This window comes from Anser brachyrhynchus (assembly GCF_964034855.1).
Source record: "Anser brachyrhynchus genome assembly, chromosome: 4".
In the NCBI taxonomy this organism is placed as follows: domain Eukaryota; kingdom Metazoa; phylum Chordata; class Aves; order Anseriformes; family Anatidae; genus Anser; species Anser brachyrhynchus.
The window spans coordinates 10386230-10413885 of NC_137698.1; the positions used below are offsets into that span (position 1 = coordinate 10386230).

General features: G+C 37.2%; 1 protein-coding gene across 8 annotated transcripts in view; it reads right to left on the reverse strand.

Annotated features, from left to right (window-relative positions):
- Positions 1 to 27656, reverse strand: part of GRID2 (glutamate ionotropic receptor delta type subunit 2) — an 800504-nt gene that overhangs the window by 654784 nt on the left and 118064 nt on the right. Inside the window, exon 1 of one of the 8 annotated variants that reach the window (XM_080592190.1) lies at positions 13741 to 16181. The exons of 5 other annotated variants lie outside the window; for them this stretch is intronic. In XM_080592190.1, coding sequence (XP_080448316.1) covers positions 13741 to 13755 — 15 coding nt within the window. In that variant the 5' untranslated portion in view covers positions 13756 to 16181. Of the gene's footprint in view, positions 1 to 13740; positions 16182 to 27656 lie in introns of those variants that run through there. 2 more of the 8 variants (XM_080592192.1, XM_080592191.1) reach the window with 2 other exon arrangements.

Sequence of the window (27656 nt, forward strand, 5' to 3'; positions counted from 1 at the left end):
AGATGAAAACAGGAACATGCATGTGAAATAAGATAAGAAATGGAAAAATCATCAAGTTGCACAACCTCATTGTGTAACATAGTCATAATCATAGAGGTAATTAAAATTTGAGTGGGAATACAAGGTATATTAGAAAAAGTACAGCTAACCCTAGAAAGAAGTAGCTCTGTGTTAAAAACACAACTGTTTTCTTCCTTTAATGAAAGCTGTACACTTATGCAAACATAAGATATCCTCCAACCATTTTATGTTAACAGTTGCTCTAATACAGTCTAGTAGTCAAATATAAACCATAAATTATTCAATAAGTAGTTCCTTTGTAATTAAGTACTTACATTTAATAATACTGTTTTTCTCATCTGATTGGACAAAGGTATACCTTGAGTATTGTCAGTACCATGTTAATGGAAATGTAATTTACCAGAACAATTTAAATATATCATCCAGCTCCAGAGTATAGTCTTGCAAAATATGTTAGAAGCAACCTTATATCCGTGCCTTTTCTTTGGAAACACTATATATAATGAGATTGTTTATAGCTTCTAGCTTTACAGCCACTTTTCATACCAGTATTTTCATTTACATTCGTAAGTAAACCTGAACTTTCAAGCAAGATGTTACCTTTTTGACATCATATGCTTGAATTTCAGTTAATGCCATGTGAATCAGATCATACTTATTTCCCTTTCTTCCCCCTTTGCCAGCTATAGAAGAACTGAATAATGTAAAAACAGCATAACGTGTATAGCTTCACCCAAATTTCATTTTCAGAGTATTTATTTTGATTGTTTAATTACCAAATAATTCTCAACTTTCAGAAGTTACAAACACTATATTTCAATATAAGAATGCTGTCCTAAAAGCACGCAATTCATACGACTGAACTCTGTTGAAAATGCCAGTTAAATACTTGAAGCTGTTCTTAAGTGGAAATAAAACTAACTCAGTAAGAGTTTTATTTAGCAAAAGGCAGACTTCAGAGCTAATGAAGAATACAGCTCATAGCCTTGCCCGTTCCCTCATCCACAATCTTTCTTTACAGACTTGGACACTGAATGTTACTCCCAGGATTCCAGAAATAAAACATAAGCAAACTTCTAAATGAACCATAGCATGAACATAAAAAGTATCAGACTGTTTATACATAGCATCAGCTTAGCTTTCCACATGGAACCTAAAGCAGTCTCTGCAGATGGGAAGAGTAGGCACAACTGGACAACTTCTGTGATCATGAGACAGCAGGGAGTATGTCATGATGTCAAGTGCTTAAGTAACACACAGCAAAATCCAACTTGACTGCAGAAGAACTTACTTTACCACACAGTAGTAAAAACTACTGTAACTTTGTTTTACATTAAGTATATCAAAATCACAATGTTAATTTGATCAATAGCAGAACAATAATTTGAACAACAGACTGTTTGAGAAAAGGACAAAGTGTAGAAGTCATTTAGGTTAATTATCCTTTCAAAGATATAATAGTGAGAAAAACTGGATTTTGCAAAGTAGAAGCTGCACCAAACTCTTATTAGAGTTTGAAAGTTTTCCCCCTCGTATTGTATGTACTCCCTACAAAATTTTCATGTTTAATATATTAAAGGGCTTACTGCTAGTATTTAAATTTATAACCATTTTGTAGATAATACTTAAACATTTATGGAAGTTAAACATAGCGTTGGAATGGGTTATATGATAAAGTATTTTAAAATCTACTATTAACATTTTATAAAGATTAATTCAATTAAATAAAAATGGGGGGAAAAACAGAAGAAAATTTTCTCCAGTGTTGTAACCATATTTCAGTAGTTCAAAAAAATTATTTTCCTCCTTATGCTTCAAGAATACATTTTTCCATGAGGGAAGGAGCATACATTATATATACTCAATAAAATAGAGGTACTTCCATGGTAAAATAAAGAACAGTGAAAAAAATATTTTGACTTGTATGACAGGAAGTTCTATAATTATTTCTTCATTTTGATGTTAATTGATTTTCTTGTTCTAGAGTACTTTGGTTTCCCACAGTTTTCCTTCAGAAGCGCTCTCAATTCACAATTAATGTCAAACAATGAAATCTACTATTTTGTGTAGCAAATGACAAGTAGATCTATAAATCAAAACCTATGCAAATAAAATTAGAGCTTTTCATATCAGTGCAAAATAGTAGCAAATTGGGCAAACCTTTATGTTAGCTTTTCCCAGGCTCATTATTTGTAATAACAATAGCCAGTTTAGAACCATGACAACAGTAGGAGTAGATGTCAAATACAAGTACAATGCTTTGTGAACTGCACATACATATTTGATTGGCATCTGTTTTGATGATTAAAAAAAATCAATTAACCTAGAGCTGATCATCTTCTAGTTAAAAAAAATCAAAGTGCTTTGACATTTGGGAAAGTTAATTAAAAAGGACAACTTGAACAGCTATATACACATTTACTGAAACAAGCCAAGCTTTTATTATTTTTTTTATTTTTAATAGTGATAGCTTAAATGCACTTCCTATTATCACTTCTCTGTTAAGTCTGGTTAAAAAATCATTAGTTTGCCCTTAACCTCTCTATTGCTAGAAGGAGAACCACAAGGATAACTTAGGCATAAATAGAAATTTTCTCAAAGTATCTGCCGCTAAGTTTAAAAATAAAAATAAGTAATTGCCAGTGGTAGGATACTGAGGCATTTTTGTTTGGTACACCTGTCCTTTTCTAGGACCCAATCATGCTAATTTTCAAATACATCCTGCAGGGTTGAGTACCCCCACTTCCTGCATGGATTTGGGCCTTTTAACTGCATTGCTGCTCTCTGCCTGATTCAGAAACACATGGATGTACAAGTACAGTGTAGAAAAATAGCACATGAAACATGTAAGAACACAGGAAAAAACGTGTGAGTCCTGGTGGACACAAGATGAACATAAGCCAGCAACGCACCATTGCAGTGAAGAGGGCCGACAGCCTCTTAGGCTGCATTGGGTATTACCAACAGATTGAGGGACGTGGGCCTTCTCCTCTGGCTCTGCCCTGAGGAGACAAATCCAGAGTTCTGGGACCAGTGCAAGGGTGAGTGCTCTCCCCAGTACAGGAGACAATGACACAGTCCAACAACAGGCCTTGAGGGAGTCTAATTAACGTGTATGATATTAAGGAATTAAAGGAACAGATCCAGACTCATCTCAAAGGTACCCAGAAGAAGGACAGGAGGCAACATGTGCAAGTTAAGATAGGAAACATTTAAACATAAGAAAACACTAGAGGGATTCTCTAATGATCAGGAAACACACACATATATATATATGTCTTGTGAGGGTGGTTGAACAGTGGCTGCAAAGAGGTTGTGGAGCCTCCACCCTTGTAGATATTGAAAACCTAACTGGGTACGGCCCTGAGGAACCTGCTCTAGCTGACCCTGGTCAGAGCAGGGAGACTGGATTGGAAGGACCTTTGTAGGTAATTAACTATCCGTTGTGTGAATCCATATGGTTCTTTGAAATCAAGGAAAAAATTCTATAGACTTCAGATGCTATGCTTTACAACATTGTATTTTCACATTTCTGGACTAGGCCTTTGAAGAGTAATTTTAAAAATCAAAGCCTACAGAACTAACAACCTACAAACTTTGCAGCAGATTTTTACATACTCCTTTTCTTAGGGTACCTTGTTCACTTCCCCATACTTTCTCATGCATCTAAAGTACCAAACGCCATCTTGATGTTCACAAAACTAAGATGATGTTGCATTAGGGAAATGCTGTTTCTTTCTAGATGGAAAGAGATGTTATTGATCACCATAAATATGAGTGATAACAGAAGAGAGTGAATCAGCTCTTTTACCTTTGACACAAAGTACTTTCTTGGACTTCAAAAGGCAGATGTGGTTTTCAGTCATTTAGCTGCTGTGAGCCTTTTCTACTGTTAACAGTGACATGGTTTGACAGTTTTGTCTCAAAAAGCAGCCAGTTCTTCTACAAACTGGAAATTGGTTCAAAGCAGAAGTAAAAAAGTAAACAATCACTTATGCATCCCAAAATTGGGATAATTCCTGGAACATGGAAAAAATAGTGTACTAAGCATTAGTATTTTTAGGTTTACAACCCCTAGATGTTGAATTCCCACCTGCTGGAATGCAACAGAGACAGCCTTTCTCCCTTCCTGCACCCCATTGTAAAATAAAATATAATTGATTTCAGTAGTGATCTGTTGCTGTAATGCATATTGCTATTTGTGGTCTTGAAGAGGTAACAAAAAAGAACTATATGCTTAAAAAATAATAATAATTCCACAGAGTCAGAAGAGAAGGAGCTGGGGACAGAAGTGCTAATAAATTACACACATTTTGCAATCTGACAAAAATAGACCTTTGAATTTGTAAGTGTACAAAAATATCTAACTAGGAAGAAGAGCACGAATACAAGCTTGCTATGGCTAATGAACTGAAATTGCCCACTGAGTAAATAGGGCAATACTGCTAAGTCAATACAGTGCTTGTAGAGTGAATAACGCATCCTCCTCACTTATTCAACACTATAAAGCTCTCAGAAAAAGACTGCCCTATAAATCAAAGAAAGTCAATTTAGACATGCTGGCTTACAGGTGATGGCTATTGTCAGCTCTGTCTAAGGCTTCTGAATTTACTCCCGACATCAAAATTGATTTAAAGCATAACGCTTTATGAGCTCATTTGAAAGCACCTCCCCTCCTCCTGAATGGGTTTAAAATTGCGTTATAAAATGATAAAAAACTTGAGGTCAAGTAGGAACGAATAATCAGAAACCAGGATACAGCAAGAAAACCAAACACTACAGCCATTATAGATAGGAATTTATCTTTCAAAAAAGAAAAGCACTAATTTTCTGAGTAAGTGACACCTATCTTCAGTGAGTCCTACATATTAGCAGTGAGTAGTTCTGTGATTATCAGTGCTTCCAGGTCAATATGGCTGCTTATGAAGAAGAATTAGATCCTTCTACCAATATCAACTCAATTCAGTTTTCCTCACATATTCCCTCCCCTTCCCTTCTTTTGAAGGACAGCAGGCATATCCAATTCAAAGTCTTCCTTCTATATTATCCTTCTTTCCATCAGAAGAACTCCTGGCTGAGTGGATCATACTTGGACTAACATGCCAAGTGAGTTCTGCATGAACTAACCACTCCAGAAGCAGTATTCTTATAAGTTTCGCCACGACTATAAACAAAACTGTGACTCAACTAAGACTCTTCTTTTCAAAGAAGATCAGTGATCACACTGTGCCAGGTTTATATTTTATAGAAAGAGATGAAAAGCAAACAGGAATAGTTATAGGAGTAGTCATACACAGTAACACAAAAATTTCCAAGCATGTAAGGATAGTTGCATTAGGCTTGCTTTTACCTAAATATGGTCACATATTTCTGCAGGGAAACTAGTAGTAGAAGGGACATTAATCACTACAGGGATAATATGACACATCTGATATTTTTGAGGCAGTGAAGAAAAATAAACCACCAAAGAAAAACAGAGAACAGTTAGTTCAGTTAGTTTTCCTGATGACTGCTGAAGTCAATTGGAAATTTGAGAAAAACTGTATCATTTATAGAACCTAGTTAGAAACGGTACTCAGTGGAATGAATGACCAAAAAGCACAGGCTGCACAAGAAATGAAGTTTTTATTTACATTGGCAAACACCTTTTCTGAATGTTGCCTAAGAAACAGTGTCCCATAGTGCAAACAAGAAAAGGTAATTACCACTTTTTCTGTTCATTTTCTAAATTTCAGTGTATGTCCTGATTTATGGTGCATTCTTTCATCTCAGTTAAAGCCATTATCTACTCTTGATTGGTAAAAAAAGAAATAATACAAGCAAATCTTTATTAAAGGCAGATAACAGGCCCACATCAAGGACCAAGTCTTATAATTTACATGTGAATATCCTATCTGCTAAGCCATAGTTTCTCTAACCCTCAGTGATAACACTTAATATGCAGTATTGTAAATATATATATGCATTCACATTTAATGCATACTGTGTGACATTTTTAATAAATGGATGTGATATGTCTCAGCATCATCAGACAATAACATCATAATCCCACCTCAAGGAGATAGAAGTGGATAACTTTCTGTAACTTTTCTTGATCTAACTTCCTATATTTTTGTTGTAGAAAGTTGTAAGAAGGTATATAACAAAATAAAATGTATTGATACAATATATGTTTGTTTTATAAATATTGCATGAAGAACTTCAGGAAATTCAGCAAGGGCAAAAGCAAAGTCATGTGCCTGTGATTTCCCTTTCCAGTCATACTGCTGGGCCAAAATCTCTAGGTAGGAGCTCTGCTGAGAAGGATCAAGGGCTCCTTGTGGATGTTTGGCTAAAGCAGTGGACCCTGTAAAGACCACCAAGATGGTTTGGGCTGGAAAAAACAAGACTTATTTGAACTTGGAGAGAAGGTTCCAGGGGGCGTAGCAGCATACCCCCAGTACTTACATGGCAACTATTGGGAAAAAAAAAAAATGAGCCAGGTTATTCAAGGTGGTGCACAGTGGGAGGATGAGAGATAACAGCCACAAGCTGAAACAGAGGTGGCTCCACCTGGATAATAGAGGATAAAAAAGGCTTTCATTTTGAGGATAATGAAGTATCAGAACAGGCTATCTGGAGAGGTTGTGGAAGGTCTGTCCTCAGAGACTTTCTGGGCTTTGGACAACATGGTCTGAATTCACTGTTGACCCTGCTTTGAGCAGGAGCTTGGACTAGAGACCTCTTGAGCTCCCTTTTGACCTGAGCAATTCAGTGATTCTACATCAGGCAACCAAAAATACACACAGAAGCTCCTAGATAACACAGCAAGAAAATCCTTTCTGTGTGATTATGTATATAACCTTTGTCCTGCTAACAAAGCTGTCTTTTCATATGTCTGAATAACTGATTTTGTAGCTAATGTATGTGACTATACTACCACCAAAATAGGAGGACAAAGTCACTCATTTCTCTAGCATTATTTAGCTTGAACAGACAATTTAGCAAAAAGCATCATTAATGTCATATGAAGAATAAAAATATTTAGCCACCAGAAATTACAAACAGTAGGTTAAATTCATGCTATGTAGCCTGGTTACTCTCAGAAAATAAAGTCTAATACACAAATGCATCTCCTACCTTGAAAGGCTAGTACAAAAGCAAATAAACTAAATAAGAGATAATTTTCATTGATACCCTCATTGAACCCAAACTGACTTCTGCCTTGTAGGATGCAAAAACGACCAGACCATAGAATATCCTGAGTTCAAACAAACCCACAAGGATCACAGACTCAAAATAAATAAGATGCTTGAACTCTATCAGACTTGGTGCCATGACCATTTCCCCAGAGAGCCTGTTCTAGTGCCTGGCAGATGGGAATAGAAATACAGGAAGTGAATTTGAATTTATTTATTTATTTGTTTTTAACTAAAACTAGTTTTCACCTCTTTTTAATATTTACAGCTTATTGAGTTAAAAAAAAAGAAAACAACTCAAGTTCTCAAACTTTAGTAACTAGCACTGACATGAACTATTTCTAGTGTACCAAATCATTTTTCCCCCCCAAGTGCTTTAACATTCGTTATATGACATATACATTCAGTCATTCAATTACAAGTTAAGAAATAAAATATTCTGTATGTTCTATATTTTACACTGTAACTTACCACTGAAAACAAAACAGTAAGGTTCATAGAAGCATAAATGAATGCCTACTGACTTCAGATATCCTACTTGTGGGAAAGGAATTCGCATGGAGCTTTGTGCTGTTTCACATGTCCCTGAATTAGAGATAATGAGGAAAACAGCGGTAGAACCAAAAACTTGAGCAAGGTCGAGATAAAGTAAATTGGCTACAGTGTTCAAGATGAGCTTTGGTCAGTGGCCAATTGCTGGCTGGCTCAAGGCATGTGTCTCTAACCAATTGTACAGCAGATTCGGGCACGTGGACAGCACGTGGGGCTACGGAGAAAGTATGTGTAGTAGTGAAAAAGGGCAATAAATGTCTCCTGTTCAAGAGCCATCAGGAGTCTGTGCCTTGCATCCCTTCATCCTACTTACTGCTAGTTTTCCCAGAAGTCCCACATTTTTCAAAAATCACCTGAAAGGATCTCCTCATCCCTGGGTGGGTGGGTGTCCTGGTTTTGGCTAGAATAGAGTTAGTTTCCCTCCTAGTAGCTGGCATGGTGCTATGTTCGGGATTTAGGATGAGAATAATGTTGATATCACACTGATGCTTTAATTGTTGTGGAGCAGTGCTTACACTAAGCCAACGACTTTTCAGGTTCTCACACTGCCCTGCCAGCAGACAGGCTGGGGGTGCAGCAGGAGCTGGGAGGGGACAGACCCAGGACAGCTGACCCAAACTGGCCAAAGGGGTATTCCATACCATGTGGCATCACGCTGAGCAATTATATGGGAGGGGCTGGCACTGGCTGCTTGGGGATAGGCTTGGCATCAGTCAGCAGGTGGTAAGCAATTGCATTGTCTATCACTTCTTTTGTGCACGTTGTTATTAGTAGAACTATTATCACTATTACTTTCATTTCTTTTCTGTCCTAATAAACTGTCTGTCTCAATCCACAAGCTTTCTTTTTTTTTTTTTCCTCAATTCTCTCCCCCATCCCACAGGGAGGGGAGGGAGGAGGTTGAGAAAGGGAGTGAACGGCTGAGTGGTTCTTAACTGCCATCTGGGTTAAACCACTACAGTGGTGGATATGGGGGACAATTGTTCTCTGCCCCTTCGTGAACACTATTCCCATTAGAAGTCAAAAAACAGCATTTACCTGGCAGAACCCTTACACTAAAAGGAGGTTGAAGAGCAATAGCTGAAAGATGCCACAAGAACAGAGTATTTTCTTTTACCTCCCTAAGTTATATAATTTCTACTGCAAGCTGAATGGCGCAGTTGATAGAAAGAAGGGATGCCATCCAAAGGGACCTGGACAGGCTTGAGAAGTGGGCCCATGTGAGCCTAATGAGACTCACAAGTCAACAAGTCAAAGTGCAAGGTGCTGCACCTGGGCCAGGGCAATCAAAAGAACTCACTGAGAGAAGCCCTGCAGAAAAGGACTAGGGGGTTCTGGTGGACAAAAAGCTCACCATGAGCCAGCAGTGCATGCTTGCAGCCCAGAAGGCCAACTGCATCATGGGCTGCACCACCAAAGCAGTGGCCAGCAGGTGAAGGGAGGTGACTGTCCCCCCCTCTGCTCTGCCCTTGTGAGGCCCCACCTGGAGTGCTGCATCCAGGTGTGGGCCCCCAGCACAAGAAGGACATGGGGCTGTTAGAGTGAGTCCAGAGGCGGGCCATGAAGATGATCAGAGGGCTGGAGCACCTCTCCTATGAAGAAAGACTGAGAGAGCTGGGGCTGTTCAGCCTAAAGAGAAGGCTCCAGTGGGGTGACCTCATTGTGGCTTTTCAGTACTTAAAAGGGGACTTATTTAAAACATGGAGTTCCAACTGGAACTCTGCTGGCAAATTTCTGTATTTTGTAAGTTATATATATAAAGCAAAGGCTGAGGAGGCGGTTTGAGCAAAGTGCTTTCTGAGGACAGATTGTAACAGAGAATAATTGGATTTGTGGCAAACATTTTTTCTAACCAAGAGGCATCATTAAGCAGAGGTCGTATGCTAACCAAAGGGTTCTAGGAAAAGGCATTTGATAGTAAATAATGTCTGCTTGGTTTCTTTAATCCCCTTTAATAAAAAAGTATTATATCACACTGTTTAAGAATACCATTGGAAGGGGGCTGCATTTTGCTTTTCATGTCTTCAGGAAACTAATCACTACCTGATGAATCAGAAGAGAGAGGCTGAACGGGTATTGGTTTGAACTCCAAAGCACGTTCTTAATATTGCACTACCTGGCTGTACAAGACACAAGACCACATCCAGACAGAAGCTTTTAACTCACAAACTTGCAACATGGACCCAGGAGTAGAAAGCAGTAGCAAACCAACTCATTTGAGTGACAGGGATTTATACAAAAGAACAAAGATATTCTTCCCCTTGAAAGAGAAATGCAATTACACTGCATCGACTCAATTTGAATATGTAGACCAAAACAGCAAAATTCCTTCCTGATATCAATTTAAAAAGCAAAACAAAAACATAACACACCTGAGCTAAAATAGCTGTGACTAAGTAATTTAAACTCCTACTTAAGCTCCTACAGGAACTTAAACTTGATTCAGCTGTAAGCTAGGTAGTGATGCTAAGTACACAGCTGAGGCAAAGAGGTAATAGTGGGGGCACAAATGGCAAATCTGGAATCTGAACAATATTTCTGGCACAGACAGGGAAGACAGAGGAAAAAGCAAATAAGCTTGGCTTTTATACCATTCCAACATGCCAAGACCAAATACATCTTTAGTGAAAGTGGCTCCCTACTCCTATTAATTTAAATACCAGTTGTGCCATTTACTGAAGTGCTTGAATTCAATCAATACACAGTATTTCAGTCAAACAGATTATGGAGTGATAGCTAGAGTGCTTTGCATGCCCTCAGCATAATGTCAAAAGCTACTGTCCCACCGAGTCTCAATTTGTCTTCACAAATAATGGTACAACTAGAGTCAAAATTATTGAATAGTTAAGTTCACAATCAGTAGCAAATAAATCAGTGAGTCAGATATTGGTATGTTCACTTCAGGAAGCACTTTGGACTCAGATCTGAACATCTTTAAGTAGGTAAAACAGTCAGGCATTTTTTCCAATAGTAGACAAAAAATAGTACTTTTAGTAGGGCTAACTTCTGTTTTTACCTAAACTTACACATGGGTAACATAAGATCTTATACTGGATAAAAAGTGGGTTTCATGTACTAAACCGATGCCTAGAGGTACCCGTATTATTTATTTTTCTCTCCAGGACTTGCCTCCCTCTGCAGCCTTCACCAAAGGACTTATCTCTCAGACAGAAAAAAAAAAATAGCATTTGGGAATGAAATTCACTTATCATAACCAAGTTGTGACAGTACTCATAAATGAGCTGACTCAGATGTATTCACATTACACCTTCCCCTCTTCTGAACCTGCAGAAAAAACATCCTCGCAGATCACCACACAAGACCACTAAGCCTTGTTACAAAGCAGCCTTATCATTTCTGCAAGGTAGAAATCACTTTACAGGAAGTCAGTAAAAATCTGGTGCATCCCCTTTGCATGACTTCCATCACATTCCCTATTTACATCACAGCATCAGCTTTTTAGCTAATCTCTTGCTTTCAGATAGGAGTTACAAATAAGTTATAACAGGGAGGTGCCCTCAGAGAAGCACCCTCAACACATGCAATCCATCAGGTAGAAGACAAAGCCCAGCTGCTGTGATTTTAACAATTATTGACAATTTGCAAATTATTATAGAACTGAACAGTGTTTATTACAAGAAAGTCATCCTTATTTTCTCTTATTGTAAAGTGGATAAACTCCCGCAGCAGTGATGCAGACAGGAGCAATGCAAAGTAATTTTACACTAAGTAACATTCATCATAAATCTGTTAACATAGATGATACTATCTAAGTCTCTTGTTAATTACTTGACTGTAAAACTAAAAGCTTTAAGCCGACAAGCACTCTCAATGGAACTGACATAATTAATTCCCTAGGAAGGAAAAATAAATGATATTTAAATATATATATTATTACTCCTATGAAATGATGTTTTCCAAGTTTCTCTCTTCCTTCTCCTCCCCTCAAAGATGAGAAAAGAATCTACAAGTTAAAATAACGTTTAAACAGTAGAAATACATGTGTAAGTTAACTTTTCAATACTTCAACAGACAATATGAGATATGAAACAATATTTAGAACTACAAGAAATGTTATTGTAAGGAAAGGATCTATAACTATTTTTAAAGTATAGAGCATATTTCATTACAGTGAGAACAGTTTCTATTACTATTAACTAGTCTTTACAAAGTACTAAAATACAGAACAAAACATAAAAACAAAGAAACAATGGTATGCTACGTATTCTCATGTGGCTTTTAGCTTTAGTGAGCAAGAGGTGAGGAAAACTTTAAAATCCATTCTTTTTTTTACTGTTTTTTGATTTTCTCAGAGTGAAAAGATCCAACAACATACTTTCAAAAAGCTACTGGACATTGATTTAGTTAAAGCAGGGGTGTTTTTAGAGAGTTTGTAAGAAAAACAGAAGCTAACGTTTTCTGTTAGCAAAACACAGGATTTTCTTTTAAATAAGAACTGGATATCTGAATGTTTTAAGTAGGCTATTAAAGGCTAAGTTTCCCGTAATAGAAACAAACGTCATTGTTTGCCACTTATCTTTTTTTAGACAAATCAGAAAAACGGGGTCAGTACTAACTTTTTATATAATTCTGTGTGACACAGAATTATTCCTCATATTTTACATAGGAAGAAAACAGTTTTGTCAATTTCTCCTCTTTATTTTTTTCTCCTGCTTCAAACTTGACCATATTAGCAAATATAGTTAAGAAAAGCCCCTACTAATCCCTCTTCTCTAATGTCACCTGAGAAGTATATGACTTTTTATGAGCCTCATCACACTGTGTAGAACAGGACATCTTTTTCCATCCCATGTGTTTACCTCCTTTAAATTTTTAACATATGTTCAACAGAGCTTGGAAACACTTTTTTTTTTTTTAATTTTCATTTTTATCTTCCAGTCTACATTTACCAAGCTTACATTATCAATCATGACTTTGTTATCATGGAAGTGAGCTGCAGGGTCATGGTTTTCTAATTCTTCTTGCTTCCCAACTGTCTTTACAAGTAAGTCAACCAGCTCAGTCTAAGACACCCACCCCCCCACCCCCGGGTAATATTCCCTGGAAAATTTTTCCAACACTTTCCCAGCAAGCTCTGTGCCTTTGAACACTCTCATATACCTTTATACAAAGTTCCATAGCATGTAACATCTACCCTTCTTTTCTTGCTATAAAAATACAACTTTGGCAGACCGCAAGAGAAGTTTCACACTATTTTAATTGGTCTATACCAGCTTCCTCCCTGCTCCCTTCCCCCACCCCCCCAAAAAAGGGGACCAACAACAACAACAACAAAATACAACCAAACAAACACCAGAAATAATCTTCATGACGAAGGGATGCAGAGGTGCAGAAAAGACCCTCCATAGTATTCACTTTGCTGTAGGACTAACGATGACAAAGGCTACCCTGCATTTGGATTAGGAATCATTCACTTTAGTGTGGACTTGGTCAAAGTCAACAGTAATAGCTGAAAGCGTACTTCATAAACACCTAGCAGATAAGAAAATCCCTATTCCATTTCCCAGAGTTAGTAAATATTTACTGTAACTTTTTCAGACTCAAAGGGGCAAAAATTAAGGATGAACTATGAGTAGTTATAAGGCACTATATAAGCTGTCTGAATCACTCAGCTGCTCCCAATAAGATACTCCAATACAAGGGTTATCTAAAATTCATAGCAATTTGCAGGCGGTGATACTGCTTTGGGGTGACAGCTAGACTCATAAAAGCTTTGTTTCATCTTGATGCTATTTTAACCATATTTTAACCATAACTTTTGCTGGTGAGTAGAACAAGATAAAGATAGCAATGAATGCAAAGAGCAAACAGAGAAAGATCCTTCCTCCTTTGCATCTTCTTCCTCAGGCTGTTCTTATAACACATTGTGTCTCTTGAACATCAAAGGTTCTTTCTAGGTCTGCAATGACAATTCTGAGACAGAAAATACAAAACTAGCACTAGCAGAATGTAAGGAATATGTCTTTACCTTTCTATTGCACATATCCTCCACTCCTCACAGAAAGTAACATTCCTGATACCCAATCCAGAATCTTCTTGTGTCCATCTAGAGGTAACTGTGCCTGCTGCTTCCCTAAAGTGCCTGCATGCCAATGTGCAAAGCATGGGAAATAGAGAGGATGAGCTGAAGATCTGTGTACAGTTGCAAGGCCATGATCTAATTGCAAACACAGTGGCACAGTCTACATGACTAGAACTGAGGAGGAGGAGTTGCCCTTTATGTGATAGAGAAATTAGAATGTACCCAGCTCCACCTGGGGGGAGGTGAAGAACAAGTGGAGAGCTTGTGGGTGAGGATTAAGGGGTGGGCTGGTATGGGTGACACTGTTGTGGGGGTTTACTACAGGTCACCAGATCAGGTGGATGTGGTTGATGAGGCCTTCTACAAGCAGCTGCAAGTAGCCTCATGATCCCAGATGCTGGTTTTCATGGGGGACTTTAATTATCCAGAGATCTGTTGGGTGAGCAACTTGGCCAGGCACACGTAGTCCAAACGGTTCCTACAATGTGTTGAAGATAATTTTCTGACTCAGGTGGTGGAGGAGCCGACAAAGCCGGGGGTGCTTCTGGACCTTGTTCTTACTAACAGGGATAGGCTTGTTAGGGACATGAAGGTTGGGGGCAGCTTGGGATGCAGCAATCATGAGATGGTGGAGTTGAAGATCCGGAGTGGATGAAGTAAGGCAAAAAGTAGGATTGCTACCCTGGACTTTCGGAGAGCTAACTTTGACCTCTTCCAGGACCTACTTGGGGGTATCTCATGGGCTAGATTGCTAGAAGGCAAGGGTGCTTGTGAGAGCTGGGCAACATTAAATATGGTGAAGGGTCTAGAGGGGAAGACGTATGAGGAGCGGCTGAGGTCACTAGGCTTGGAAAAGAAGAGGCTGAGGGGAGACCTCATCGCGGCCTACATCTTCCTCACAAGGGGGAGTGGAGGGGCAGGCGCCGATCTATTCTCTTTAGTGACCAGTGATAAGACCTGCGGGAATGGTGTCAAGCTGCGACAGGGGAGGTTCAGGCTGGATATCAGGAAGAGGCTCTTCACTGAGAGGGTTGTCGCAAAATGGAACAGGCTCCCCAGGGACGTAGTCATGGTACCAAGCCTGTCAGAGTTTAAGAAGCATTTGGACTGTGCTCTTAGTCATATGGTCTGAATTTTGTGTAGATCTGTGTGGAGCCAGGAGTTGGACTCAGTGATCCTTATGGATCCCTTCCAACTCGGGATATTCTATGATTCTGTGATTTAAACAGCACTTTCTCCAAGCTCAGGATCGGTGCATCCCTAAGAGTAGGAAACTGGTCAAGGGGGGCAGGAAACCTGTGTGGATGAGCAAGGAGCTCATTGACAAGATCAAAAGGAAGACGAAGGTCTATGAAATGTGCGAAAAGGGCCTGTCCCCTTGGGAGGAGTATAGGAGTGTTGTCAGGGCCTGCAGGGATGAGACAAGGAAGGCTTAAGCCCACCTGGAGATGAAGTTGGCAAAGGAGATAAAGGATAATAAGAAAGGGTTTTTAAGTATGTAAACAGTAAAAGGAAGACTAGGGATAATGTAGGTCTCCTGCTGAACGAGGCGGGTGTCCTGGTAACATTCTGCTAGCAAAGCTAAGAAAGTGTGGGATAGAGGAGTGGACAGTATGGTGGGTTGAGAACTGGCTAACTGCCGAGCTCAGAGAGTGGTGATTGGTGGCACAGAGTCCAGCTGGAGACCTGTGACAAGCTGTGTTCCCCAGGGGTCGGTGCTGGGTCCAGTCTTGTTGAACATCTTCATCGACGACCTTGTTGAGGGAATAGTGTCTGCCCTCAGCAAGTACACGGATGATACAAAGCTAGGAGGAGTGGCCAACATACCAATGTGCTGCTATTCAGTGAGACCTGGACAGGCTGGAGAGCTGAGCATGAAGAAACCAAATGAGGTTTAACAAGAGCAAGTGTAGAGTCCTGCATCTGGGAAGGAACAACCGCATGTATCAGTACAGGTTGGGGGATGACCTGCTGAAGAGGAGCTCTGTGGAGAAGGACCTGGGGGTCCTAGTGGATGACAGGTTGGCCACAAGCCAGTAGTGTACCCTGGTCGTCAAGAAGGCCAATGGGATCCTGGTGTGTGTTAAAAAAGAGTGTGGCCAGCAGGTCAAGGGAGGTGATCCTCCCCCTCTACTCTGCCCTGATCAGGCCTTACCTGGAGTACTGTGTCCAGTTCTGGGCTCCCCGGCACAAAAAAAATACAGGGATCTCCTGGAAAGAATCCAGCGGAAGGCCACAAAGATGATACAGGGCCTGGAGCATCTCACCTGTGAGGAAAAGCTGAGAGACCTGGATCTGTTCAGCCTTGAGAAGAGAAGACTGAGAGGGGATCTTATTAATGTTTACAAATACCTTAAGTGTGGGAGACAGAGGGATTTGGCCAACCTCTTTTCAGTGGTCTATGGCGACAGGACAAGGGGCAATGGCCACAAAATGGAGCACAGGAAGTTTGGCACCAACATGCGAAAGAACTTCTTCACAGTGAGGGTGACGGAGCACTGGAACAGGCTGCCCAGGGACGTTGTGGAGTCTCCTTCTCTGGAGAAATTCAAGGCCCACATGGACGCCTACATGGGCAGCCTGCTCTAGGGAACCTGCTTTGGCAGGGGGGTTGGACCCGATGATACCTTGAGGTCCCTTCCAACCCCTACAATTCTGTGATTCTCCCAGAGCTCTCATATGTGCCAATGTTGCATGAGATGAAACACTGTACTGAACATCATAGTCCATGACAGTTATATAATTGTTGTATATGGAAAAGTTGCTGTGCCTGTGGCATGAAGACTTTTTTTTTTTTTTAATCAGTATACCTGTAATACAAATTTGGAATAAAGATGATTATTTACAGAGTGCTGTGAAAAGTGTACATATCCTGATGCACAGCAATTCTGCATGATAGTTCATGTTGAGAAAGTGTAGTCAACTGATTATAGCTGGAAATTAAGGTTTAGGACTCCTGGATCTTTTTGCTAGCTGTGTAACAGATTTTTTATGACCAGAATCTACAGTACTTTATAATATTGCAAAGAATTGTGAGGTGAAAATATAATATTTATAGCACAATTTTAGACCCTGGGTGAAAGCATATAAATAAGGATGAATATGACAATTAAAATTTGCTAGTTTAAAAAAATAAAGATAAATATTCAGGCTGTGTGATGTGACCTGAGCTTATTGTTTCTAAAGGAAGTCTTCTGATTCATGACAGCTGAAGATCTGCCCGTGGAATCTGGAAATGTATAGTAGTCACTTTTCTTAGAATAATGAGGGTTAAAGGGGATCTCAGCAGGTCATTTGGCCCATCCTCCTGCTCAAAGCAGAGTCAGTTTTTATCCTTCATAGAATAAAATTATTAATAATAATAATAACAACAAAACGACTTTTCCACAAAGTTGTTATCAAGAGCATCATGAACTGTTTAGTAACCTGAATTACAATCATGCCTGAATTTTGCTAATCCAATTACAGTATCCTCAAAAAACTCAACACGTTTGGATGCACGGTGCAGTTACTAGTGATACAGAGCAATTCATAACATTTTGAAGATAAAGACAGCATGGTTTATTTAGCACTGACACTGCTAGAAATGTAGACATAGACATTCTCTGTTAAGGAGCCAAAGGGTTTAACACTGTGTTGAAGTGTATATAACGGAAGAGAATGCTTACAATGGGTCTTCTATGGATGGGGAGTGTAACCAGCCATCAGGAAGTGAGAGCACTACTATAGGTGTCACAGTGAGGGTGCACTTCTTTAGTAGTAGCTCATTATTTACACATTGGGATACACGAGTCACAAGCAGCACAAGTGGCCACATCTGCCTTTCAATCAAGAGCTGGTAGGCAGGTAGACAGAAGCCTTGCCCTTAGAAAAGGAAAATCATTTAGACTATGTTCCTTCCATGAGCTTTAGGCAAGATGTAGAGCAGGTGACAGAGAAGCAAGCTAACAATGAACTTGGTGCCTACAGATACAAGATACAGGTTTGTGCAGGTTAGTAGGAAATAAAACATATTACCCAACTTGACATATAAACAGAAAGGGAGAAGAAGCTGCAACAAGTGGTCTACAGCTGGTTTAGCCTCAGAATTCATCCCCAAAGCATACAGAATAACTCCAGCATCTCTATTATAGAGACAACTTTTAAAACTATTACCACAGACATCTTGTATTTTTTTTCCCTCTGTTGTTAGCTTTGTTGATTTTTTTCTCTTCCTTCCTTTCTCTTTCACACATACCTCTCATTTAACTCTACTTACAAGTCTGTGCTTGCACTGAAAGTACCAACTCGGGGAATATTGATTTCAGTGACAGCACATCTCATATAATGCACCTTTACTTAAATACTGTTTAAAATTATATTGTAATTCATAATAAAGCCACAGCAAGCTACTGTTTTGCTTCTGCTCCTGAGACATTTATTATTAGCCAAAGTATAATGCTCTAATGCCATTTCATTCCTAAACTCAAGGGTGTGTCAGAAGAGCAGACAGGAATACACACTGCCCTCCTATACATATATTATGCTGTCCCTCACTCCAAGTTTAAGAAGGCGACTTTCAAAATCCTCTGTAATATTTATATGATTTAAAGGCTGTAAGTTCATAAGCTACACTCTCTTCCAAACACAAAACTTATCACAGTTTACCAAGTTTTTTTTTTTCTTTTTTTTTTTTCCCCTGTATACAGAGGAAATGATCTTAGCAGCAAAAGCTTAAAAGTGGGGAAAATATAAATTTTCAGTCAAAACATACCATTAACAAATTCAAACTTTCCTTAACCAGGGCTAAACCAAGGACTCACAAGTTGTTTCTTACTACTAGAATGGAAAGGATTGCTCACAGGACACAGTATGTGAGCTTTAGATATTACAATCAGGCAAAAATCAAAAAGAGAATAAGTGAAAACAATTCTGTGCCAAACGCTAAACAATTACTTTGAAGAAACCAAATAGTCTTGACTTCAGAATGAACTGCCCAGCTCTTTTCTACCTATATCAAAATAAATTTTTAATAAAAAAAGGCAATTGTACAGTGAATAATGAAAATGCACATAAATACTTCACAATTTTATTGTGTAAAAATAAGTCTGGTTGTATTAAATAATGTTATATTTTGTCCATGAAACTCTATTGCTATTCTGCTGTATGTTCAGTATACCTCTATGGATATAAAATTATTTTTCAGCATCTATATTACTGTTCTCCGTGGAGCTATAACAATTCATATTAGATGAAGATCTGACTCTGTTTTCTTTCCTTAAACAAAGCCAACATTTCACGTGAAATCCATTTTGGAGAACATCTGTTTACTCTTTATTATTAATGTATGATCATCACAGATCTCATTCTGCTATCTTCTGTCTAAGAATCAGCTTATTTATGAGGATTTCAACATCTTAAGTACATTCTGTTCTTCCCAAGTCATGACTTTTTTTCTGACTAGATGATCTGTTTCCTGAATGAAATTATTGTAATAATATTGAGGTAATTTTGCTTCTGAAATGGGTGTTTAGGCTTTTTAAACTATGATTAAATTCCTAGCAAGGGTCTATCTTGGTCCAGATGGGGGAAAAAAAAAAAAAGAAAAAAAAAAGATTCAAGGACTGCTCTATCACCAACATTTACCTCATTATGCTAACAATGCCTTTTTAATAAATTTGTAAACAAAAAACTATAAACAGATCAATTGAATGAAAGATGATGAAAATAAGCTACTAAAACCACATGAAAACAGTTAAAATAAGTTGGGCCACCCTACAAAGCATCAGGGATATAATATGTATTTAGCGGCTGCATCTAAATCGCACAAAGAATAACTTACGGAAGAACAAAGCTAATGAAATATTGTCTGGGAAATGTTCATTTTTTTATTTTTTTTTTCTTTTTGCTGATACAGCAGATCTTGCAGCCAAAGTAATTCCAGAACCTCAATCATTTAAGCAGACCTGTTATTTATTACTCACCACCACTTGGCAATAGTGGCAAAAGTACTAGAAATTCTGGCTGAATGTTTGCTTCAACAGATGTAAAACCTTTCAAAAGATTTGGTTGGTTGGTTGGTTGGTTTTTGGTTTTTGGTTTCAGCTACTTTTTAGCCCTATACAGTGTACTTTCACTTCCAATTCAAAAAAAAAAAAAGAAACAAACAAAAAAAAAGAAACAGTAGAAAGCCGTAAGTGGAAAGAATTAAAAGTTTCAGTCATCAATTTTATATCTTCCTTAGAATTAGAAAAAAAAATTCTTATACAGCCTCCAACATGTTGCCTTAATCATGAAAGCAGCCCCACATGATGGACTATCACTAGATGGTTTTAGTGTTTCATCTATAAACTTTAAAAAACTATTTTCTTTCAGTTGTTTTGAAATCACTTATGCTAAAATATTTTCTTCTTAATAAAGAATACAGAAATGGCAATACTTTAATTATGTGTACTGATAACAATAAGCAAATAAACTTACTTCCCAGATGTCTTTTCTCTCATAATTAGTCACTTCCCTTACTGAAGTTATAAACAACCTATATGTAAATACATCTAGAAATGTGTAACAGAATTATATTTAATGTATATATTAACTTGAAACACAATGGAGATGAATTCTGATCAGCATAAGACTAAGAATTTACATATAAAACTATGCATGTAAAATTTATGTTGTTTATACTTTGCATCACAGAGAAAGTGATCACTGAAACCTTGGTTTATTGTATAAGATTCCTTTTTCATAGTAATAAAAACATGTTCATATCCCAGTATGGGAAATTGAGGCATTAGTCTACAGCACAATTTCACTAAAAAAAAAAAAAAAGTTAAAAAAAAAGATGGGTCTCATTTCTTTGCCTTCAGTCATAAAATGATGATTAAAACAGAAGTATTTTCTCTTTTGTCTTCTGTCTAGAACTAAACATGCTAGAGCTTATCGATGTTCGTAGAAGAATATTAACACCTTTACACACATTTTGGAATGCCGACACATTTTGCACACGCTTCTTCTATTGCAACCCATGCATCTGGCCAAATGCATCTTCTTGTTTTCCATTATCTTTCAGCTCTTCTCACATAAGGCTGAGATATCCACCAGTACCCTGACCCATGCCTTGCTGTACTCTGAGCACAGAAACTACTTCTGTCCTCTCCCCAAAGCTGGGGAAAGACAACTCACTACCTCCCTTCACTACCTACCACCTTAAGTACCATTCAGAGAACAAAAGACAGGCTTTAACTCTTAATTTTGTAGAGCACTTGGGATATTAAATAGAATTTTATTATTTTGGTAACTATAGTAATTTTAAGGTTAAAGTTTTTGAATATTATTATGTTTCAGTCAGTACATTTGGTACTTTCAGTGGAAAAAAAAACATTTCTAGAGCTAACAATAACCCACTTACTGCTGATTACTTTGGAATTAAGTTAGTTCAGGAAATAACAATTTTGTTGAATTCATAACTGTAGGTAGTTAGTGTTTTCAAAATATAATCTGTTGTTGTTTTGGTTTGGTTAAAATATATATATATAAGTATATATCCCTTTCTTCTGGAGAAATAGCCAATATTGCTACAGCCCGGCTGAAGCCTTGCAGGGGCCCAGAAGCAGTGTTGTCTATGGCAAATAAGCATTCAGCTTCCAAATTTAACTGATTTCTGTCTACAATACCTATCTACACCTATTAATCAGATAGTTATAAATCAGTTGTTGTAGTGCTAGGTCTGATTTATTATTATTTTTTTTATATACAGATTAATATATTGTGATATCGCATCTTAGTCTGTCCTAGGCAGAGCACCATACAGGCAGGAAGGTTTGGAGGAAGCCTTCAAAATTCTTTTGCATCACCAGTTGTATAGCTTCACAACAGTACTTCTGTTGAAATTTTTCTGTTTGAAATTTCTGTTTGAAAATGTTAACCAGTAGCACACTTCTGGTAAATTTCTTCATACTTACATGACAGACAGACATAATGGATATAAACTTTGTCTACGAACTTTTTTTTTTTTTTTTAATATATAGTCAGAAGACTTCAGTGTTCTTGCAAATTAAAATCATTCCATTACAAGGTACATAAATGAATGATTAATTTTAAGCACATAATCCCACTTACCTCAAAAGAACAACTCAATGATTCAAGTTAGCTACTTGAAATTTAAACTAAGGCAGGTGATTATGATTTGCTTCTTCATTTCATACCCAGGGAATGTTTGGGTAGCGAGGGAGTGGTTTATCCAAAAGTAAAAATAAGATGCAGAACTTAACCTTCTTTAGACAGGTTAAACGTGTACTTTAATAAACACATTTTATTCCAATTTTAGTCTATTTTCTTAGCTGACTATAGAAAGTAAATTTCTTCAACCAAAATAGAATACATATCTTATTAATTGCCATTGGATTTTAGTTTTCTTATAGGCTGTACTAACCAGCCCCTTAGGTAGAAAAAGCTGTCCAAAATCAAGTGTTAAATATGACTAGAAATCGAGTTTTACTGACTCTATGACGGTGTGCTACAAAATAAAAATTTCCATCTGCAAGAGAAACTACGTGTCCTTATTCCAGGAAATGCAGTTTGATCATAATTTCTATGCCCTCAGAAATGTGTAATTTATGTTCTTTCAATTAAAAAAGGCCACTGTAAAAGTTGTCACCTTTATAAAAGCTGTTTCAATAAAACTTTACTTCCAAACTGTATTTTAAAATTAACCTGACCTTGAATTCTAAACTTCTGAAAGGTGAGTATATAACACTTCTTTCTGGATGACAATTTAAAAAAATATATTGATATTTGACAGTATATCTACTGCATCTTAAATCATAAATTAGGTCACTTGGCAAAGAAAAACGTGTTCTACCCTAACTCTTAGGAAAGCATATGCTACAGTTTAAAGGGTACTACATCACTTCACTTAAAAGAACTACATTTTTTAACAGATAATTAAAAAGCTTAATAGACTTGTATTTCTGATTCCCCAGGATGGCAGCAGACAACCTAATTATTTTATACAATTATGTCAATATGGGGAAAGAACAGGATTCACTCAAATAGAGGATTTGGATTGTGTTCTTATGAGGAAATGAAGCATAAACGTGGAAAACAACATAGAATAGCAAAGCTGAGATCATCAAATACTAGATTAATTAAAAAAAAAAGGTAAACAAATCAGCTTCTTGTATTTCTTATAGTGCATACTTCTTGAGACAGAGATCAATATTTGGCAACTCTAACTGAACAGCTTCAAAATGTTACCTTCTTTATTATTACCCCCATAATGTCCAATAGCAGGTGTAGTGAAACCATACCTCTTGCTAACGTGTAGCTCACCACAAGACAAGTTCTTTTCAAATATAGTCTGCCTCCTGCAGTGGTATGATATTGTTCATTTCTTAATTGTATTTGCATTATGGACCACCATCTTTTTTCTTCAAGGATCACCAGACTTCCACTCTGAAGTGTTTCTCTCTCCTCACACGTTTAGCCGTACCTAAGTTATTTCACAGTTAGCAGCTATCAGCTGCATTCACATCATTTCTTTTTGTACGTTTCAGTACAGAAATTATATATAATGCATCGCAAGTCCTCACATGCCCTTTTCTCCTTGATCCTGTCTTACAAATCACTAAGTCATTCTTCATAGTTATTCTGTTATCTCCCTACCCACTGAATCTGACACTATACCCTTAGTTTAGTAATTGCTCTCAGGGCTTTGTCCTCAGCCAAAAGGCATCTTCTCAACAAGTTTTTCACATTTCGGTTCTCTCAAACTTTTGATAGCACATGATGTCATTTGTGAGAACCGGAGCTGGAGAAAAGACTGAAGTGATTTTAGACTTCAACTTCTATGATTTACTTCTAGGATATATCTAACAATATATCTCTCATGGGAAGGGAAGAGAAGCACTTTCCATAAGATTTAGGATTTTTCTCTGCTTTCTTATGTTGCTGATGTATCAACAGCATTTTGTCTTCTTGTACCAAGGAGAACACTAATTGGAAAAATGTTCAAAAGTAACAGACTGTTGAAAAATGTTAGTCGTTTAAACTCCTATTAAACTGTTTTGTTTGTTTTATTTTATTTTATTTTATTTTATTTTTAACTCCTATTAGAATGAACAGTGTGTCTGTGAAGACAGGAAGATTTTTTGGTTGAGAGCCATGTCTGTTTGCAAATATACTGCCCTTCTTATTAGCAGTGTTTGCAGTTTGAGTGTTTGCTATGCTTGATGTTTTCATAATTACTGATCTAAACTGTGCATGTAAAAAGAATGCAAAGTTATTTCTGAGGCCTAAGAAATTTTATAAGTAAATATGCCCTAATATACAGGTTATTTTTTTTTAATACTTTATTCATAGTGCTCTCAGCACTATCTGCTTGTACTTTATGAGCAGAAGTACGTTAGTCCACTATAAACATATAATAAATATTGTATGAGAGCACTTTTAAACATAGGCCATGTAAAAAGAGCTGTACATTTGTGGCATCAATTCAGGAAATATGTGATGGAGTATTTTATTTTTATCTTCTTTTACTACATAATTATGCATCTACTATACCAATTCAAATGGGGGGGAAAGCCTTTTGGAGCAATATGGTGTGGTTTCTCAAACATACAAAAAGAAGTAAAAAGTTGAGATCAGAACAAAGACTGTCAAGAACAAGGAAGTGTCCTAAATTCCCATTCTGTAAAGACTTGCATATGTGCATCATTTGCTACAAGTGTGCATATTTCCCTGTAGATACCAGAGCTTCTCACACACTTGAATGTGAGCATGATATGTAAATCTTTGCAGGACTGGGATCTTTTCCAGCTCCCACTGACATCAATGGGAATTAGTTTATCCTTCAGCATATACTGTCAAACAAAAAGCATGTTAACATAATTAGGCTAAAGACAAGAATAGATCAGATAGATATATCAATAAAAATTAGGGCTATTTCAAATGCCACAACAACTGAACTTTTCTACAAATCATTAAACTGATGATACCCAGGCTTTCTATGTTACTTTTTTTTTTTTTTGTGCTTGCAAATGCAGAAAGATTTAACTTCTTTGTTATCAAATAATGCATTTTGCACATCAATACAAACACAATACCAAGACAGTAAAGAAAAGAAACATCACCACTTATTTAAAAAAAAAAAAAAAAAAAAAAAAAAGGACACATTAACAGTTCATTTTCCTCTACTCTCTGAATTACCCAGGAAAATTACAGAAATACATTATTGCCTCTTAGTGCAAACAGAAGATTATGTTATGAATTTGTACTGTGCAGACAGTCTCCCAATTCAGACACAATCGTCTTTATAACTCAATAGCAACAGTCTTAAGGAGAGGCCACTATTGTTTTGTTGAGAGAGTTGAATACTGTGTTTATGTTAGAATCAAGACAACTAATTAACTCACTAAAGTCAACTGAAGATTAGAATTTTCCTATAAATGTCAGTCATCCCTACCCCCTCCTCTGTAATAAACACATAGACTTGTCTTTCAGTGAGATCCCATTTGGACAAACACCACATCTCAGAGAGAGTAGCAGCCCAGAATTTCTGAAACACATTGTTTCAGTGCTCCAGTCCTTGAAACACAGCCAGAGTCAGATCCACTGGACTATGAAGCAAACAGATAGGCCTTCACGGCCAATACAAAACCACGACCAATAAAGTGTCCACCATTGTACAGAAGTCATTGTAGCAGGTTACTCTAATAACGTATCTGCATGAAAATATCCAACTATTCTGTTAACCTTTGATTTCAAGCCAGGGTTCTGTCTTTCTATATTGCCAAGTGCCATCCCTTTCTCACAGTTTTCTTTGTGCATGCATGTGTATACACACACACAATTTAAAATACTCTATTTGCAGGTGTGGGGTGAGATAACTGGCTTTCTCTCAATGTTAATAGAACCAAAATAGTTAACTAAATCTGAAATCAAGTAAAACAGTTCTGTTGTGCCACAGAGAATTCCTTTTCTGAAAGGGACAAACTCTGAAAATCTTTGCTGATTTTTTACACTACTTGTCTCCTTCCAGTTAATATGTTTAAAATCAGAATCTCAAATAAACAATAAAGATGATTCATTCAGAAGTACTAATATAAGCTTTCAGTTCATTATTCTCAGCCTTTTCTCTGACACAGATTGGATGCTACCAACTTTTAAAAGCACATCTCTATCTGCATACTGTATGCCTTGTTGGCAAGAAAAACTTGAAAACCACAGTTGTTTTGCCAACTGATACTGAAATATTTTCCTTATCCTCCAGGAAGTGTATTTGCTTTGTGCATGGTTCGTAAATTCATAACTGAACAAAGTTCAGGCATTAAAATTTGAAAATTCCATAGCTGAAACATTCTGTGCTATTCTTTTTCAACTGCAGTGCTTGGTCTTACGTAGAATCTGCAGGAATATTATGCTTGCACCTTCAAAATGGCTTCTCTATACCAATTGCCCTAATGGTCAAAAGAAATGCATTATTTGGAAGAAAACAGAAAAATGGAGCAATAAGTTTCTCTGCAATCAATGTCTGTAATACATATGAGAATGGGACATCACCAAAACAATCCATCTGTGAAGTATGCTAAGGGATGACTGCATTTGGATACACCAATTAATCACCACATTATTTATAGCACTTCAGAAGCAGCTTACAGTACATTAATCAGGGATAACTTCTGCTTAATTAACAGAGCTGCCAAAAATGTCAAACAAGACCATAAAAAATAGAATTGAGTAAGAAAGAATTAGCCAGGGACTGGTAATCGTGAAATGTTCAAAGTTCCTCTAGAGCAAAGGTTCACCTCCCAGATTCACCTCCTACAGCACCGGTAAGCAACAAATTTCATCTAAGAACAACTATGCTAGGTCACTGTATTGGCATCACTAGATACTCTAAAAAGAAAACAGAACAACTGCAGTGGACTGCATCAGTTTTAGTGTATGGCCAGGTGGCTGTGGAAGACATAGGAGACAAAGAGGCAACTTTTCTTCTTTATAAAATATTTCTTTGTGTAATTAAAAGGACTGCTGGAGTGAGAGACTGTGTGGTGTATGCCTAAATTCATCGTCTCTGCTACTGCATGAACTTTCTTGAAGGAAAGGAGCAGCACAGGGTTTGCTATAGCATCTGATTTTCAAATAATGATTCAATGCAGGACTCTCTGTCATGTAATGGCTCATAAAATAAAATCCCATTTGCCAGAAGTGTGAAAGACTGTGTAACTCTCCCATTCAAAGTACGTGAAAAGAAGTTTAGCAATTAAAACTAAGTAAAACATTAGTGAGATATGGGCAATATGAGTAATTTGCATGTTAGGCGTATGCAAATTAGAAAACAAGATCTGGTTTAAAGGAATAAAGAACTTCATAAAATTACATGGATATTAAAAGTAGCTTATATGCTAAGAAGTGTTCTGATTTACATAAGCAAATTTATTTCAATTACTACATGCAAATGGTAATTATATCAAGTAAAAACAAATTTTTATTGGAAGCACATATAATTATAGAAAACATTACTGAATCTTTCAAGTTTAGGTCTTCAGTGAGAAGGAATGATAAATAAAAAAGAAAAAAAATCCTTCTATTATTCAGTGCACAGCTGAAAATTTAACTATGAAGCAACGGTAATTATCTTTCGTCAGTCTCTTTTAGCATCTTGTTGGTATTTTTCCAAATGAATTAGGATTTCCTCTGGAAATATCAGTGAAGTCTTTACTATTATTTGCCATACTTTAACACCCCATAATAAAAATACTGTGTTTTTTTTTTTTTCTATTTAAACCATGTCTGCCTTTATGTAAATAAAGATATCTGTATCTAAATGTATGATTAGCATAACATTGTATATGTGTGAGGTTGGGTACATTTAGTAACATACC